Genomic DNA, 18,345 nt, shown 5'->3' with positions numbered 1-18,345 from the left:
GGCTCTGGTGCTTATTAAGAGTTTGCTTAGAATTTTGGAGTTGAAAAGAATTATTGTTTTAATGGGACTTATAAAAATCAGCCAAAAAGAGCTGGCAGCTTGCCTAGACCGTCAGAACCCTGTTAGGAACTGGTTTTTAAAAAAAAAAAGTTTCATTCTTCAAGTTTGTAATACACCTTAAAGGATATAATAACATCTAATACTATATTATTATTATTATTTTATTGAAGACCTAGTACCTACTATATTCCTAGTGTTGTGGGAGATCCCAAAGTCAATAAATAAAGTAAAAGAAAAAAATTTCTGCCCTTAAGGAGGTTATCTCTTTGATCAGTGGAAAAAAAATTTGTGTCTGAAGTCTTAGGGTGCCATGATAAAAGAAGCAATTAGGGGGGTCTGGGTGGGACAGTCGGTTAAGTGTCTGACTCTTGGTTTCGGCTCAGGTGGTGATCTCAGGCCCCTGGGATCGAGTTCTGTGCTCAGTGTAGAGTCTGCTTGAGATTCTCTATCCCTCTCCTTCTGCCCCTCCCTCTTGTGCTCTCTTCTCTCTTTCTCAAGTAAATAAATAAATCTTTTTTTTTAAAGATTTTATTTATTTATTTGAGAGAGAGGGACAGATCATGAGTGGGGGGAGGGGCAGAAGGAAAGGGAGAGGCAGATTCTCCACTGAGCAGGGAGCCTGACTTGGGACTCGATCCCAGGACCCTGGGACCATGACCTGAGCCAAAGGCAGACGCTTAACTGACTGAGCCACCCAGGCGCCCCAAATAATTTTTTTAAAGATTTTATTTATTTGTTTGACAGAGAGAGACACAGTGAGAGCAGGAACACAAGCAAGGGGAGTGGGAGAGGGAGAAGCAGGCTTCCCGCGGAGCAGGGAGCCTGATGTGGGGCTCAATCCCAGGACCCTGGGATCATGACCTGAGCAGAAGGCAGACGCTTAACGACTGAGCCACCCAGGCACCGCTTTAAAGAACTAATTAATGCTAGCTAAAGTTACATACTGTATGATTCCAAGTATATGACATTCTGAAAAAGGTGGAACTATGGGATGGTAGAGAGATTGGTGGTTGCTAGGGTTAGTGGGGAGGGAGGGATGAGCAGGTGGAGCACAAGAGATTTCTACGGCAGTGAAACTATCTGTGTGATCCTGTGATGGTGGATACATGACATCCTGCCTTTGTCAAAACCCACAGAACTGTATAATAGGAAGAGTGAACCCTGCTATAAGGACTTTAGTTATTAATAGTGTATCAATATGGGCTCATCAGTTGTAACACATGTACCACACAGATGCCGTATGTTAATAAGGAGGGAAACTGTTGAGGGTGAGAATAAGGAGTTATGTGGGGATTCTCTGAACTTCCTGATTAATTCTTCTGTAAACTAAAACCTGTTCTAAAAAAATAAAGTCTATTGATTAAAAAAATATACATATAGAGATGCCTGGGTGGCTCAGTCAGTTGAGCGTCTGCCTTTAGCTCAGGTCATGATCCCTGGGAGTCCTGGGATTGAATCCTGAATCCGGCTTCTTGCTCAGCGGGGAGCCTGCTTCTCCCTCTGTCTGCTGCTCCCCCTACTTGTGCTCTCTCTCTCTCTCTCTGACAAATAAATAAAATCTCAAAACAAACAAATATATGTATATAATTTTTACTGCCTCGGGGGGCTCATAATCTCCTTGGTTAGGCCTAAAATAACAGTGTATCTGAGGTCTAGGGTCTCACAGAATACAAAGTAATAAACCCTACCTAGGGAAGTTAGGGAAGGCTTCTAAGAAGTGAACTTGAGGTGAGCCTTGAGAAAGACTCTGGCATTCACTAGGCAGGTCTGGGTTTGCTTGTGTGTGTACTCTTAGCAGCCATTCATATTACATACTCTATGTAGGTCTGGCAATTCTAAAGTCTTCACAGAGATTATCTCATTTAATTCCCCACCTCAGGGGCGCCTGGGTGGCTCAGTCGGTTAAGTATCTGCCTTCGGCTCAGGTTATGATCCCAGGGTCCTGGGATTGAGCCCCGCATCGGGCTCCCTGCTCAGCGGGGAGTCTGCTTCTCCTTCTCCCTCTGCCTCTCTCCCTGCTCCTGCTCTCTCTCTCTCAAAAAAAAAATTCCCCACCACAACAGGGCACATGCTATTATTTCTATATTACAGATGAAGAAACTAAGGTTCAAAAGAGCTTATCCAAGGCCACCCAGCTAGTGAAAGGAGGACCTACGGCAGCTCTGCCTGCTTCTGAAGCCAGTGCGCCATCACTAACATGAGATTAACATCCTGTACAGCATACTGTGGCTCAGTGAAGGGGTTAGAGAGATAAAGCAAAGATTGATAGATGAAGGTATCATTCATGGCAATTTAATAAAGAAGACAGGATTTCAGGAGCTGCTTGTTTGAGGCAAAGAGAAAGACTATGTTTGTGGAGAATTGCTCTCGAAAAGTCTCCTTCTCAGTCTACCCACTGTACACCCTTGAAACCTAGAGTCACAGTTCAGAGAGGGGCAGAGGGCTCTTGCAGAGCTTTCAGAACCACTTGGGAATCAGGCTGCTGCAAAAGCTACTTCCCCCTCACACTCATGGCTTTGTGCAGATTCTGGTTGGCCAGTAAGAAAGCTGGGGCCATGGTTTTACTGCTCACTCTCCTCTCTTCCTTATGGCTGCCTTGCCCATCATATTCCCTCCAGATTCATCAGATTCCCTCCAGCATCTTTGTGGCTGAGCACACAGGGAGGGCATTACAGACAGATGCTGGAGCTGGCTCCTGGGCAAAGAACAAGGACAATGCTTTTCTCTCTCTGCCCAGATTAATTGGACACTCCTTACCCTCCCTCAAACAAATACTTAGGTGCCCAAATAATTTGACAAGTGCCAAACATTATTCTTTCATCCTAGGAAGCTTAGAGAGATGTCTGCTCTGATAAACTGTGGAGTAAAAGACCGCAAATCCTTCTTAACCATTCTGATCAATAATGACATTCACCATTCATTGAGCATTTTACCATGTGCCAGAGAGTGAGCTAGGATTTTACATACATTATCACATTTAATGTTCACCACAGCATGTCACAGAGAAGGAGAAAGTCACAGAGGGGTTAAATAATTTTCCTGGAACCACAGGGCTTGCTTTTATACTCTTTCAGGTTTTACCTTCCCCCCTCAGGGGCAACTGTGGGCCAGCCAAGCTGCCTTTTCTCCCCTTCCTACCTTCACAACCAATTAAGAAACAAGACACTGGAGACTGACAGATGAAGATAAAAATGTCAGTGATAGTCCTGATAAAGTCAATGAGAGACTGTGACTTTGGGTCTGTGTGAAAAGTTCTTGCTAATATTCTCTGCATGGCCCTCCTGCTCCTCCAGCTAGATGTAGACCATCAGGTACCCCATCCAGGTGACAGTCTGGCTCTTGAGGCAGAGACAGTGACCTCAGATTGCTCCCTGGAGTAGTCTGGGTTTAGAGGTTCGAAAAGAGTGAAAAGCTTTAATAAATTATTAATAAGGTAGGTGGACCAATGGATTTCTCCCACCAGTCAGATAACTCTTTAGGCAGTAGAGGGTGGGGCCCGAGGCCAAAAGGGTTACATTTTGGAAGCTCCTCAAAGAAAAACAATCTAAAACAAGGAGAAAGGAGTTTGCTTTCTGTATTAGTCAGCTTGGCTGCCATGACAAAAGACCACCCTGGGTGGCTTAAACAACAGGAATTTCTTTTTCACATTTCTGGAAGCTGGGAGGTTTAAGACCACCAAGTCACCAGATTTGGTGGTTTGGTGAGGACCCACTTACTGGCTTGCAGCTGGCCACCTTCTTGCTGGGTCCTCCCAAGGGAGAGGAAGAAGGAGAAGGAGAGAACCAAAGTTCTCTTCTTGGTAGGGCACTAATCCCATCATGGGGTCCCACCATCATGACTTCATCTAAACCTGCTTACCTTCCAAGGTCCTACCTCCTAAAACCATCTCACTGGGGGGTGGGGCTTCAACATAAGGGACTGAGGGGTGGGGGACAAGCATTCAGTACAGAGCACTTTCTCCCCTTGTTCCTTCTCCTGAAAAACCCCTGAGAGAGAGGACTTTCAGCAGAGGGAACACCATAATGTGTCCTCAGAACCCTGAGGGAAGTCCCAGTACAGCCTTCTTCATAGTGTTTAAAAGCAGGAGCATGAAATTAAATCCTGGCTCCATCATTTACCAGCTGGGTGACCTTAGGCAATTCATTCACCTTCTCTGAACTTTTGTTTTCCCCATCTATAAAACAAGAATGATAATAGTACCTTGGGGGCTGCTTTGAGGCTTTAAGGAGATAAGGAATGTCAATGACACAGCAAATTAAGTGCTCAATAAATACTAAAGAAATACACATTAAAATTTTGGAGACGTAATTATGAGAAAAAAAAAGTGCACCTTACACTTGGGTGAGAAATGGTAGCTTCTATCCCTGGACACTCTCCTGCAGAAAGTGCCAGAAATCTTTGGGGAACGCTGTGGATTGGCTACTGTTAAAATAAAAACCTAGTCGGGTGTCTGGTAGCAGCAGATCACGGAGAGGAAAAAAGTTCAAAGAAACCTTGGGAAGTTCTCTTTTGTAGGGAGGGTAGAATGCACATGTCAGCTTTGTTTGCAGGGCAGTGAGTGATGGCTGGTCCTGTGGGCAAAGAGAGAGGTCACTACAGGAGACTTAGGCCTTTTTACTCAGAAGCCACACTGACATTCCCCTTGCAGTGATGGAAGCTGAAGGAAACTTAGAGATCGCTGGTCCAAATCTTTCACTTAACTGATTAGAAAAATGATACATGGAGAAGTTTGGTGATTTATCCACTTCTTGCTTATAGCTAGTGTTGGTGCTGAGTGTTAAGCGCCCAATCCTTCCATGTCACATCAGTGAGTTTTTTCTTTTCTTTTCTCCTCTTTTTTTAATTAACATATAATGTATTATCTGTTTCAGGGGCACAGGTCTGTGATTCAACAGTCTTGCACAATTCACAGCGCTCACCATAGCACATACCCTCCGCAGTGTCCATCACCCAGCCACCCCATCCTTCCCCCCACCCCCCCAATCTCAGCAATCCTCAGTTTGTTTCCTGAGATTAAGTCTCTTATGGTTTGTCTCCCTCTCTGGCTTCATCTTTTCTTGAACCATCCCGCCTTGCTCCAACAAGTTGGTATCTTTTGTCTTAGGAGCTCAAGATTCTCACTAAAACACTAAAAAAGTTTTTTGTTTTTTTTTTTTTTTAAGGACAGAAACTAATAATTATTAAGCACCTGTGTGTGCTAAGATGCCAGGATTCTTATATGGGCTAAAGTTTGGCATTTTCTGACCAGTGCAGAGAGGGAGGTTTCCCTTTTCCCTGAGGAGAACACTGAAACTCAGGCCAAAGGCTTGCCTAGGATCACAGCCATCAGGGAAGCTGATACCTCTAACTCTACAGAGATCCATGCACCTGAGGGCCAGGACTCTTTAATCCCCCAAGGACTTGGTTTCTAGTATAGTGTTTTTCTTCACTAGAAAAAGTGTTGCATGTAAATATTAATAATGATTTCCAAGAAGGCAGAAATGATCCTTTGAGACCCAGATTTTTAAAAAAAAAAAAATCAAAATTTTCTCCCCAGATGTGTGCTAAAGAGATCATTAAAAAACTCAATGTAGCCCTTAAGATTCTTTTTTTTAACGATACTAAAATAGATTTAATTTTTAACATTGATAAGAGTTTCAGGCAGATGTTTTAAAAGTTATATAAAATTGAAATAAAATGGAATATTTGATATTAGCCTCTCATGCTATGCCTCTAAAATTTTCCATAGTTTGTTTGTATAATATTTTTTTCTGCTTTAAAAATATATATGCTCCTTTCCAAAAATTTGGGGATTTCAATAAAAATTCAAGGAACAAAAAAAATTTGTTCAAATTTCCACCACTAAGAGTTAATTACCATTAATATTTTGGTGTGTATGCTTCAATTAATAGACTTTTTTAGAGCAGTTTTAGGTTTACAGAAAAAAAAATTTTTTTTTTCTGTAAAGGAGAGTTCCCATATACTCCCCACCAAGTTTCTCCTATCATTGACATCTTACATCAGTGTGGTACATTTGTTACAACTGATGAGCCAATATTGATGCACTATGATGAAGGAGTTTACATTCCAGTTCACTCTTTGTGTGGATTTTGACAAATGCGTAAGGACTTGTATCCACCATTTCATATTATACGGGATAGTTTTTTCACTATTTAAAAAAGCATATATAAAGTTAATTTTGACTCTTCATTGGGTAATTTAATCATTTTATGTTCTTTAGTTTAAAAATAGTTGTTACGGTTCTTTGATTATAAAAATAATCCATGTTTACAGTAGTGTTGATGCATAATAACCATTATAACCATTCAAATGAATCACCTAAAAACTGGCACTTTTTAAAAGAATGTTTACTTTGTAAGTTTCATTAGTTGCGTGTAAACAATCACGAGTATTTGGGGTCCACATCGTCGTAGCACAGAAAGGCCTGCTTCGCCTCTGTGGTTTTCATGTGAAATTACTGATTACCCCTTGGGCCACATCGAAAAGGTGGTAGTGCTTTGAGTGGGTTCACTGAACAGTACACATAAGACTCGCCCTAGTTCCTGGGGGGAAGGGTAGTTTTAAAAATCCACACCTAGTGTTTCCTTTGCTGGGAAATGCGCACAGCCTCGGCTCCTTCGCCTAAAGCGAACTCCAAGCCCAGGCAGAGGTGGGGCGAGTGGACTGGGGCGGGGGGGGGGATTTGCTTGGGCGACGAGGCGGCGCCTCCCGCCCTGGGCTCGTGAGGCTGGGGGTTGATGGGGGTAAGGGGAGAGCCTGGCTTCGGGGGGCCGGGCCGAGGGTGGTGGTATGGGGTAGTCGCTGGGGGTGGTTGGAAGGGAGCCGGGCTCGGGGTGTAGCTGAGGGCAAGAAGAGCTGGAGTTGGGGGAAAGCGTAGCAGGACCAGGGGCGTGGCTGGGGGATAACCTGATCGGAGATGGGGGATGCCGTGGGGGCTTGGGAATGGCTGGGAAGATGGTGGCAGCCGGGCTGTTGGCAGGGATAGTCTTGGCGGGGTCGCTGGACGAGGGGCATGGAAGGGCCGGGGGTGTGGAGGGAGAGTCTGGTCGGGGGCGTGGCCTAAGTGGACAGAGAACGGGGCTGGAGGCGTGGCCGATGCGGGTTGGGGGCGTGGCCTGGGGAGCCAGGCGGCAGCGGCGCGGGCGGGATTCAGCGGCGCGCTTTCTCTAGGGCCGCCCCTCCCGCCGCCAGCCCAGAGGCAGCGCACCCGAGCAGAGGCTCCGGCGAGAGCCCGGCGTGCTCCGAGCTCCGCGGGATCGGGACCGGCCCTGTATCGCAGAGACGTCTTGGATCCACTGGCTTTGGAGGCTCCGCCGAGTGGGAGCCGCGCGAGGTGAGGCTGCACCCCGGCATGCAGCTGTACGGAGCGCGCGCGGGGCGTGGGGCAGGCGTCCGGGGCTGTTAGCTGGGAGCCGGGGGAGAGGAATTAGTCCCAAGCGACGGCTTTCAGAGCCCGAGGACGCCCTGCTCCGTCCTCCTGGCCGCTTCTCGGGGCCGCCCAGGCTGCCCACCTGTTGGTGCCCTGAAGTGGTTGCTCGGCGACAGCCCACTCACCCCCCAGGTTCGGCCAGCGGCGTTGCCCCCGGGGAGCGCGTGCAGCCGGTGCTCCTGGAAGAGGCCCTCTCCGGCACGACTCGTTAGGGGATTACCCTGAAACTTTACCCCGAGCTCCCGACTCGCTGGGCCTGGCCCTCGAGGTTGCGCGGGGAGGGAGGACAAAGGTTCGGGGAGCCTGGTGCGGCGGGTATTCCCTTCACGGCTCCGCTCCCTCCGGTGGCGCGACCGGTGCGGCCGGCCCCGGCCCAGGTCTGCTGCAGCTGGCGGCCCTACTGCGGATGCGGTCGGAGAACTTAGTTTTTGAAAGCAAGTTTCTCCTCAGGTCCCAGCTGGGTCTCATTTCACGAGAAAGACCGGTGGGACCCGGAGTCTGTCGCCTCTGAATTGGAGGGAGTTGCTGGAGTTGGTTTGATTCCAGTTGTGGTTGACGTGGTGCGGGAATTTGCATACTAGCCCCAGTAAGGTAGAAGCCCGCGGTGCTGCCCACTTCAGGGGGAACTCAGGTGACTGTGCTGGCGGGCCACCTATCGGACTGCGCAAAGTTACAGAGCCTGAGCAAATTTCCCTTCCCTCCAAGTGCGAAAAAACAAACCAAACCAAAGCAAACAAAACTCTCTGGGTTAGTTGCTTCCCAGCATTGGATGATAATGTTAATAATAGAACAATAATTTGAATTTAGTGAGCACTTATTACCAAGGCTATCCAAAATCAAACCCCAGGCCCCCCCCCCGCCCAGGTTTTCTCTGCACCTCATCTCATTTTCTGTGTTGCCTGGTGTTTTCTTCCCCATAACCCCCCTTCAGATCTCCCAGTTCTTTGCTTTCCTTTGCTAACAGGCACAGAAGCCTCACTCCATTTTATTTTTCCACCTTTCATAACAAATGCACCTTTTCTCTTCATGTCCCCCAACTTGCAAACCTCCTCACTCCATTGTTCTCCTTCCTGGTGCCTGTTAATTATGCACTCCTCCTTGTGCTGCCGAACCTCGTTCTCTGCCCCCACATCCTCCAGAGGTTTATGTGACTATTTCTTAGCCCATATTGTAATTTTCAGTTACCTCCTTTGGCCCCCAAATTTGCCATCTTCCTTCCACCCAGGATGATTATCTGCTTTTTTATTTGTGCTACGCATGTGCGGGCATCTTGATTCTCTCCCCAGTTTCTCCCACATGGTGCTTTCTTGCCTTTTACTTACTTCTCAACAAGTGCTTTCCCTGCTGCTGCCTTCACAGCACACCTTGTTTCAGTTCCTTTGGTTGTAATTTTTCTATGCCGCCACCAACCCTCGGTTCCTTCCCCTCTTTTCCAATCAGTCCTCCATTACCTTATGGACATCTTAATTTCAGACCATCTGAAAGGGTTAGGAGGTGGAGGCAGGGAGCCACTTCCTCTTCCCCAGGAGTGCCCTGGGTTTCAGGACCTTCCTTTCTGCTCTAGTATCATATACATAGTTATTGAATTATGTTACTGTTGATATCAATACAAATGTACTTATTAAACACTTAGTCTGGGCCAGGCACTCTTCTGAGGGATTTACATGTAATAATACCTCATTAATCCTTCTCAGATCCCTGAAATGTAGATACTATTACTCTCTCCATCTTACAGATGAGACAAGAGAGGCTGAGAGACGTAACGGGCCCGATTTCTCATGGCTCTGTAGTGGTGGAGCCCTCAGCCAGGTGCTGAGCTTATGTGCCGTAGGAACTTCTGAACTCAGATGTGGGCTGGGATTTGGCTTTGGAAATGAGGTCATTAATTGCACGTTTTATTTAGTCTACAGTTTCCGCCAGTTGAGGGCATATTCATACCTGTAGAATAGTGCAGGGGGAAAACCTAATGCCTAATGTCCTTTGGAAAGACTGGGGACACTGCCCGGGCTGTCAATTCAAGCTTGCTTTCAATTGGCTTCCTGAAGAGAATACACTGGTCCCCTTAGCTACAGGGGTACTAGAAGAAAGATTGTTGCCAACTGTCTCCTGTGCATTGAGAGTTGAGATCCACTTTAGCTAGCTGGCCAGACCTCTAGGGTCCCCCTGTGATAGCCCCGTGATTTTATGAATCTTGTTTATTTCTATTTCATTATATAATCTTAAAGCTTTGTTCAAATACTTCCTTATTGGTATTCACCTTCCTGAAAGTTGGAGGCAGATATTTCCCCTTTTGCAGATACTGAAGCAGAGTGTAGGTAAAGGTTTATGTTTTGTTAGCTGGAAGGGATCTTACACTCCACAGATGAGGAAACTGTGACCCAGAGAAGTAAAATGATGTGTCCAAGGGAAAGCAGCAGTCTCCAAAGGAGAGGAGACCTGGCTTTAGATCCTAGATCTGTTGATCTCTGGCCCAGGGCTCTTCATGCCTGCCCCCACAGCTTGGTGGGTTGACCTCTCTGCTTGCTGCTGAAAACAATGAACCTTCTTTCCTCTTCCTTTCCTGAGCTAAGAGGCTTTGGGAGGATTCATTTAAAATAGAAATTGTCAGTGGTTTTTCTGGGTGGTTTTTTTTTGTTTTGTTTTGTTGGTTTTTTTTTTTTTTTTGTCTGAAAGCTGAACACTTAAAAATGTTTGCTCTTGAGATATGTAATGGCATAAATGGGATCATAAAATCACGGAAGTATAAATTCAGAAGTTTTAGAAAGAAGTAATTTTGTTATTTCCAAAGCATCAGGAAGGAACACCAAATGTACATTTCTTTCTAGAGGCAAATTATATCATACATGGCAGTTTGAAGATCTGTAACTGTAATGTTTAATTGTATTTTCCATTTGCAGACAGAAATGCATTAGGTACAAAGTGCTCACATGATTCCCTTCATCCTTGCATCTCAAATGAAACAGAAGTGAAGGGGGAGAGCATGTCAGGTTAGTTTTTGTTTCTGTGTTGGCCCTGCCATGCTCTCCCCCTTCTCTTGGGCTGGGACTTCCAGCCATGCCCTCCTGATTCCCAGCTCCTGCCTGTCTATTTAATGCCTTCCCCCTAGGAACCCTCAGGGAACCTGGAGGGTAGTATTTACCCATGCTGCTCAACTCATTCTGTATCAGTCTTTCTTGACAGAATTAAGCCCTAATGCCCTAAGGTATACGTTGTATGTAATTAACTTCTCTCTGATGCTTCTAGAATGAGAAGGGGGGTTAGGTTCCATCCTTGGGAGAACTGAGGGAATAGTCGCTCAAATAGTTATCTGTGTTCTATGGTTGAGATGAGGATCATTAGGACTGAAGAGCAAGTTAGGTTTCCCTGCTCCCCTTTCGCAGTTGAGAAAATGGGACGTGAGGAACGTTGTCATGGCCAAAGCCCCACAGAAAGTGACAAGATTGAGATTGGAGCACCGGGCTGCCTGGCTCAGGAGATCTGGGTGTATGCTTCCATGTGTCTGTCTCCTCTGTGCCTTGTAACTCCCTCAGGCAGAGGCTTTTACGAACTCCATGGTTCCTGCTTACTGAGTTGCTGATGCAACATGAGAGGTGGGGGCAGGGCTCATAGGAGTGCCAGGGCCCATCCCTGTCTGTCTCACTTGGGGTGTACATGGCGCTTTGTCACTGCCTGAGAGGACACCGGGAGCTGCGGCAATGCCAGGAATGGAGAGGGAATGTTATAGGTTTCTAATACATGGCAGTGACTGTGGTCAGAATGTCCACATGTGTGGATACAGGTAATGCCCCAACCTGTGGTCCTAATGTTCAAACGTCCTAGACATAGAACTGTTACCTCATCTTAACTAGGACCTTAAAGGACCCAATTTCTCAGTCAGATACAGCCTCCGCCCGTTTCCCTGCAGTAGGACCACTCTGTGTCATTGTGGAAGAAATGAGAATGCAACATTGTAATTTCAGGGACCATGTGCCTGACTCAAAAATATCTTTGAGCACACTTGCCTGCCAGATCTGGACTGGAACCTTCCCCTGCCTCCCAGCCTCACTCTCTGGATTCAGCCAGACTCGGGAGCTGAGAGGACTCTGCATGGCTAACTTGGAAGAAGGGGGCAGCCAGTCTTTCCCTCAGTCCCCATTAACACCATGACAGAGTTTGTTCTCTAAGATTGGCAAGCTGTCCTTGGAGAAAAATAGAACACAGGTCTGAAATGACTAGACAGACTGGAAAGTCTTGGTAGAGGGAGGCAGCATGCAGGAAAGTGGGAAACTGGGATCTTTGCTCATGATCTAGGGCAGGTGCAAGGGGAGGGCGAGTCCAAGATTTTATTGTCTTAAAACGGAGGGGCAGGAGGCCAGGAATGAGATGCGTTCCTGCTACTGGAACTTTGATCACAGTCTTCCATAGAAATTATCGTTCTATATAATCTAAACAGTGAGCAGTCTTGTACTTGAGTGTTAAAATTATAATTCAGTCACATTAAACACATTTCTGAGGTCAGGCCCTAGTACTTACCCACCACGTATGATACACAGAGAGATGAATGAGTCCTGCGTCCTAAAATAACTTACACATGTACATTGAAACACATCCAGTTTATACATTGGAATCATCTATAGCTGTGAGAAAACCAGCTCCTACTTCAGAAATCTGCTCCATTTCCACCCTTCCTGGTGGAATGGCGTGCTCACATATGCACACTTACTGTGTACCTTTTATGTGTCAGGCCTGTGCTGGATGCTGAAGATGGATGGAGTCATCAGAAACAGCCAGGGTCCTCGAGGAGGCTCACATTCCTGTCCGGTGGGAGAGGTAGATGTGTGAAAGGAAAGTCTTGAAACGTGTAGCAGGTGTAGTGATCAGTTTATGGGGAGGGGGTTTAGGGAGCACATGAGAGATCTTGGATCCAGGAAGACTTCCTGGAGGAGGAGTTAACTACAGCCTGGGCTGAATGGGATGAGCAGGTTGGGGAAGGAGCTGATAGAAGGAGGCATAAGACAGATGGATTCAGCCAGATTGAATAAGCAGAGGTGGGGAGACAGACTTCAGCTCGGTGACCCTAGGGACTCTGAACCCTTCTGCATGTCTGTAGCTCCCAGCTTATCATTTATGACTGTTACGGTATGTTTAGAGCAGTGGTTTTGCCTCAGTATCACTTGGGGATTTGGCAGAAGAGCAAATTCTAGGGCTTTCCCCCAGACCTATTGAGAGCTTCAGAAGGCCAAAGTTTGAGAACCACTGTTCTAGAACATGTGCTTTCCAGAGGTCCCAAACAGTTAATCTTCATGGCTACATGATAAGCTTTTCAGAAAGTGGAAACTCCGTTCCTACCTGGTTAGATTGGGTAGGATTTTCTTCAGGTCCACAGCCATCCTCATGTCCTGCATTTCTTTGCCCAGTATATGTACATTCTCACAATTTCTTCTGCTCCCCCTACTTCATTTCATCGCACACTACTGATTTATATTATCTCTCGAATACCTCTACCTGACATCATTTCTTAGTGTTTGGCACTAGGCCAACTGAGTTCAGATCCCAGCTCTGCTGTGTGATCTTGGGAAGGCACTAACTTGTCTGTGCCTCGGTTGCCTTATCTGAAAAATGTACGTAGTAACAGAACCCAGCCCATAGGTAAGCATTTCAGACTTTGCTACACATTGGAATTACCCAGGGTTTTTTTTTTAAAGTTGATACCTATTCCCACCCCAAATACTGTGATTGGTTTTGGGTGTGACCTAGGCATTGGAATTTTTAGCAGCTTTGCATGTGCAGCGAAGTTTGGGAATCACTGTGGTTGGCTGTTGGGAGGATGAAATGAGTCCATTCTTGCTTAGCAGAGTGCCTGGTGCGTAGTAGTAAGTGCTTCGTATACATCTGTTGGCAGAGGCGCTGATGATTTTCTGGCAGCAGGAGGAGAGATGAACCATTTCAAATGTTTGATGCATACTTGTTGATCGTCAAATGCTTGTTGGTTTAGAGATCTCCTGGTGGTCCCGTCTTTTGTTCTGAGAGTTTAGAGGTGAAATAGCCCAATGCCGTGAATCTCCACATCTAATTCTCCAAGCCCTCTCTTTGCAAGGATACAAGGGTCATGCTGTAAACAGAGCGTGTCCTCCCTCACAGCCTCACCAGCACTGGGCACCATTTTCCCACCTCTGTATGGAAAAACTTGAATTTTTGGAATATAACCAGATTCTAAAATCATGAAGTAGCAATGCTTAACAACATGGAGGGGGATTACTTAATAGTTGGGTACCATTACTATCTACATTTTTCAGATAAGGCAGCTGAAACACAGAAAGGTAAATGCCTTCCCAAGGTCACACAGCAAGCAGCAGAGTTGGGATCTGAACCCAGTTTATTTTGTACCCACTCTAATCTGTCATTTGTACCTAAATGCCAGTTTTCAAACCTGGAATAAATCTTTAGACTTGGTCTCTCTTTGGCATGAATCTATTTTCTAGGATTTAAGTGTCACTATATCCTAAATTATGTATTTCTAACCATTACGTGAAAGGATGTATAATCTTTTTGCTTGCCCTGTCTTGTCACATACATTAGATCAACCTTCATTCATTGTTTTATTAATTCGACAACTATTGATGAGCAGCTGCTTTGCACCAAACAGCCAAGCTAGCAAGTTTATTCCTTCTTTTCTTCCTGTGGAGGGACAAACCTGTCTCTCTGTCAGCATGTGTAAGTATTTTGGTTTTGATTTGTAACTACAGCCTTTTCTATACTTGTCTTCTTTGGTGACATAATCCCTCAACTTTTAATAATGGAACATCTGAAGGGCATTTTTCCTGTTGATTTCATGGGCCTTCCTTGAACCCTGCTGAGATTAATTACGCCAAACCCCATGCAACAATTATTCTAATATATCCTGGCGAGTTATTAAAATGTAGGTTGCCCGGGACCAGGAGGCTTGAGTAAGTGAGCCACAGTTAGTACCCTCAGAATGAAATCGGTGATGCAGTTTAGGTTCTGTGGGTTTGTCTTATCTTTTAGTCTAGAATCAGTCCCAGTAGTGTGGCCAAACTAAATGAAGCAATGAGAAATAGGTGAATTCATATGTCAGATTTCTGATTTGTTCTCTTTCTTGAAAAAGTTAGATTATGTGCTTGGTTTCGCTTTCTGTGTAGGGCGTGCAAGTAATTGGTGTTTACTGTGAGATTGGCCCTGGGACGTTTAAGTGTGTGCTGCAAATGGAAATAATTGATTCACTATATTTGTTCTGCTGCCCGATTACTAAGTGAAAATCTACCACTGGGGAAACTTTTGTGTAGCCAGCACACAAGTGGCTCAGTATTATGGTAAAGACTAGCCTCCATTGTGTGGTCTTACCATTATCACTCCAGTTACTCACAGACTGAATAGGCTTTAGAAATACAGGTCTTCAGAGGACTTGTCCTTGCTTAAATGTTCCGTGGATCCTTCTGAAATAACATCCCCCAAACCTTAACTGAAAACAGTAAAGAAGGCGGGGATATATTAATATCTCCAGTTTTAGTTATATTCAAAAGGATTATATATTTAAAATGAGAACAGTTCAAAGTACATTTAGGTTTTAAACATTTGAGGTTAACAATCCAAAATAAGCTAGGAAAAATAAGTAAAATATTCTCTAAAATGGTATGTTTTAAAATCTGCTAGACCTGTTTTCCCTACCTTTGACTTTTCTGAAACAAATCTAAACTCCCCAGCGATTGCTTGGCTCATCTTACCGATGAGCCTACTTGTTTTACCAAATCCAGTTCAGCTCTAGCATTAGACGTCTCTCTCTGTGTTCTTAGGCCACTTTTCCAGAACTATTGTGTCCTATACTTCCTAGAAAAGGATTGGGTACTTTATGTGCCAGCTTTGGTTCCTGGCCATGATCTGTGGTGTGCCTGTGCGCATGTCTGTCCGTGTGTGTGTGTGTGTGAGTGTGTGTGTGTGTGTGAGTGTGTGTGTGTGAGTGTGTGTGAAGGGGGGCTGTATATGCTGGAGCCAAAATGACGTACTCTGTTGTACAGTGTGACATGGAGTGAGCTCCTAATTACATAAAAGTTCCCTTCTAAGTTGAGTCTTAGACTCCTGGCCTCACTAAGTAAATGAATCTGTGGAATTCTGAATAAGGAAAGTGGCAGCTTCTCTTGAACACTTAGTTTTTTAATGACAAGTCATGGCAAGGTGTGGGTAAGAAGAGTGATTTATAAACTTGCGGCTTATGGGGTCAGGCTGACTGGGTTATATTCATACCTTCAACTGCTGTCCTTGCCACCCGGCATCGGTATAATCATTTCTGTTCCGTGTTGAGCCATCTGGAAGCAGACACTTGTCTCCAGGCTCAGCTCTTGAAATGCCATGCACCTGGCAGAGTGTCCTGTGCTTCTGCACTGTCAGGATGGCTTCTGGATAATGATGATGCTCTGCTCCTTGAGACGTAGGGACCATTCGTTCATAAACGCAGCTGCAGTTCGGGCCAGGGTGAGGCACTGTGCTGAGCGCACACTTACAAGGTCGAGTCTGTTGTAACTCTGGCCGAGTTTAGCCCTCCTGCCCCCTGCCAGTCTCACCCTTTCTCATTAGATCTCACTCTTGGATGGGAGGAGAGTGATGAAGGTTAACTTCCTCTAGGCTTTTCTTTCTGGGCTAGAATCTTCTTCCAGGGCAGTGGGGCTCAGGAGAAGTGACAGTATATTTATGCTTTCTTCTGCCTGTCAGTGGTTCTGCTGGAAGATCATCTGTGCTTCTCCTAACTCCACTCAAAATTAGGAAAAATACCCAGGGCTCTGAGAATGGTCTGCTTTCCTTCTAACATAGAAGAAACTTGGAGGAGGAAGCAAGAACTGTTTCTGCTTTTCCTAATCTTTATTTCTAATCTGACCCCTCATCCGAGAGGCTCACCCTGAAAGGGTGCTGACCCAGAAGCCTTCAAGTGGTTCATAGAGGCGAGAATGATCTAGCATTACAAGGTCAGTGCTTACAGGTGGATAGGTCAGAGCATATAAAATTGCCACCACTGCCTAAATATGTCTTGATTTGGTAGCATGGTTAACTTACATTTTCATTCTAGCACATCTGAAGGGAGTTTATCGCATTGACTTCCTGGGGGCTGTTTTCAAGCCTGCTGAGATTAATTAAATCAAACCCCATGTGACAATTATTCTAAAGCAAAGTGGTTTATTAAATTTTGGAGCATGCTGGACTACTGAATTGAAATTATTCAAGAAGATGATTACAGTTTTGTTGATTTCATGCTATAGGAGTTTAATACCCTTTTTTTCTATTTTTATGGGCAGATACTGCCAATCTCTTAGTTTTTCTTTCCTGCTGGGATGAAGAATCTCTAAAGGATGAAGGAAATGGCCTATTGTCAGTAGGACAGTGCTGTTTTCTTGGCTTTCCTGGAAAGGGATCTCTGTAGAGGCCAGGTCTTACTCTCTACACAGTGCAGGTTGGGGATTTTAAAGAACCCTTTGTGTCACTTGGAACACTTTTCTTCTGAGATGAAGATAGTGGGTATCTGTGCAGATCAGTCTGGGATAAAGAACGTTGTGAAAGGAGACCTGGCTCAGCAGGAGGGTTCCCAGTCCCTCGTCATACTGAGCTGGGACAGCCACCTTCTCTGTGTATGTCCAGGTCACCTGGGAAGACCTGGGAAGCACTTTAGTCGTTAGTGAGAGAAGATTTAAAAAACCCACAGAACTCTTGAAATCATGTGTTTTTGTCACTGTTTCTTCCAAACGGAAGAGTATTCTTTTATATGATTGTTTAAAGAGAACTGGATGCCCCAGCGACCAGTTATGACACATGCCTGGTTACAGATCTTCCTCTGCCATTGTCTAAACTCATCACTGCAGGACTCAGAAAGAATAAGCTTGGAATGCACTTCTCATGGATTATTAGTTGGATAGAGAGGCCCCCACTGGGAGAATCCTATAGCTGTCTCCTCAGATGAGTGAGAAATTCAGAATTGTGGCAGGACCACCCACTCACTAACTGCTCACTTGGAGACCTGGGTGGTTTCAGATTCCCAGGAAAGCGACTGTTGTGTCACCTGAGGGCAAAGGGACTTGGGAAGCATTGCCCATTGGCTGCCTTATGTTTTCAGGGTTGCCGTTTGGCAAGAGGGGAAGGAAGATGATGAAGTAGTGATCCTCATCTCAGAACCCACAGGGCAGATCTGATGGCATCGGCTGCTTTCATGTGGAGGACAGAGCAAGGAGAATCGGTGCTGGGAAGACTGTCTCTCACTGATGTGTCTCATGTATGGCGTTATGACTACAATGCCCCTTGCTTCTCGCACAGTGTGATGCAGGTAATAGTGGACATGTCTCAAGGGTTAGGTGAATGGTTTCAAAGGAAGTGGGATAGAGAGAGCTGATAATTACCGATGGCCTAACAGGCAGGTGGCCACACCTGCTTGCGGGTGCATGACTGGGTAATCTATGTTGGAATTCATACAGACTTCTGGTATTGGTCCGAGGCTCTCCTGCTGAACCTGTCTGCATCCATTGTGGTGATATTCAGCAAAAAGGCATACCCAAATCCCAGTGATTGGTTATGTGGATGATAATGGTACATAAGTTGTTTTCATTAACTAGAGTGAGGTTGGTAAAAGTGGACATCTGACAGAGAAGAGGCAGGAGTTTGCTGAAGAAGGGAGTGGGGATCTGAGAGTTAAGGCAATATATATTGTATTTGTGAAGAGTTTTAAATTCTTGTTTATTAATTTTTTAATTGAACTTTTCATTTTGAGATAATTGTAGATATACATGTATAATTGTATGTAGATATACATGTAGATATACATATACATATATAAATGTAGTACAATGATATTTACATGATACAGTACAACATCACAACTGACT

At 45.3% G+C, this 18,345-nt stretch overlaps 1 protein-coding gene across 4 annotated transcripts in view; it reads left to right on the top strand.

Moving 5' to 3' along the window:
- The first annotated feature begins 7,151 nt into the window (after positions 1-7,151).
- Positions 7,152-18,345, top strand: part of SPATA13 (spermatogenesis associated 13) — a 138,167-nt gene continuing 126,973 nt past the window's right edge. The window contains exons 1-3 of one of the 4 annotated variants that reach the window (XM_081814721.1): positions 7,152-7,393; positions 7,940-8,080; positions 12,213-12,298. In XM_081814721.1, the coding sequence (XP_081670847.1) occupies positions 12,224-12,298 (75 nt within the window). In that variant the 5' untranslated portion in view covers positions 7,152-7,393; positions 7,940-8,080; positions 12,213-12,223. Of the gene's footprint in view, positions 7,394-7,472; positions 8,081-12,212; positions 12,299-16,696; positions 17,790-18,345 lie in introns of those variants that run through there. The other 3 variants (XM_081814723.1, XM_081814722.1, XM_031033367.2) reach the window with 3 other exon arrangements.

This window comes from Leptonychotes weddellii, chromosome 3, assembly GCF_054177405.1.
Source record: "Leptonychotes weddellii isolate Sample4059 chromosome 3, ASM5417740v2, whole genome shotgun sequence".
Lineage (NCBI taxonomy): Eukaryota > Metazoa > Chordata > Mammalia > Carnivora > Phocidae > Leptonychotes > Leptonychotes weddellii.
Note: the sequence above shows the minus strand (reverse complement) of the source record. Positions and strands in the feature narration are given on the sequence as shown.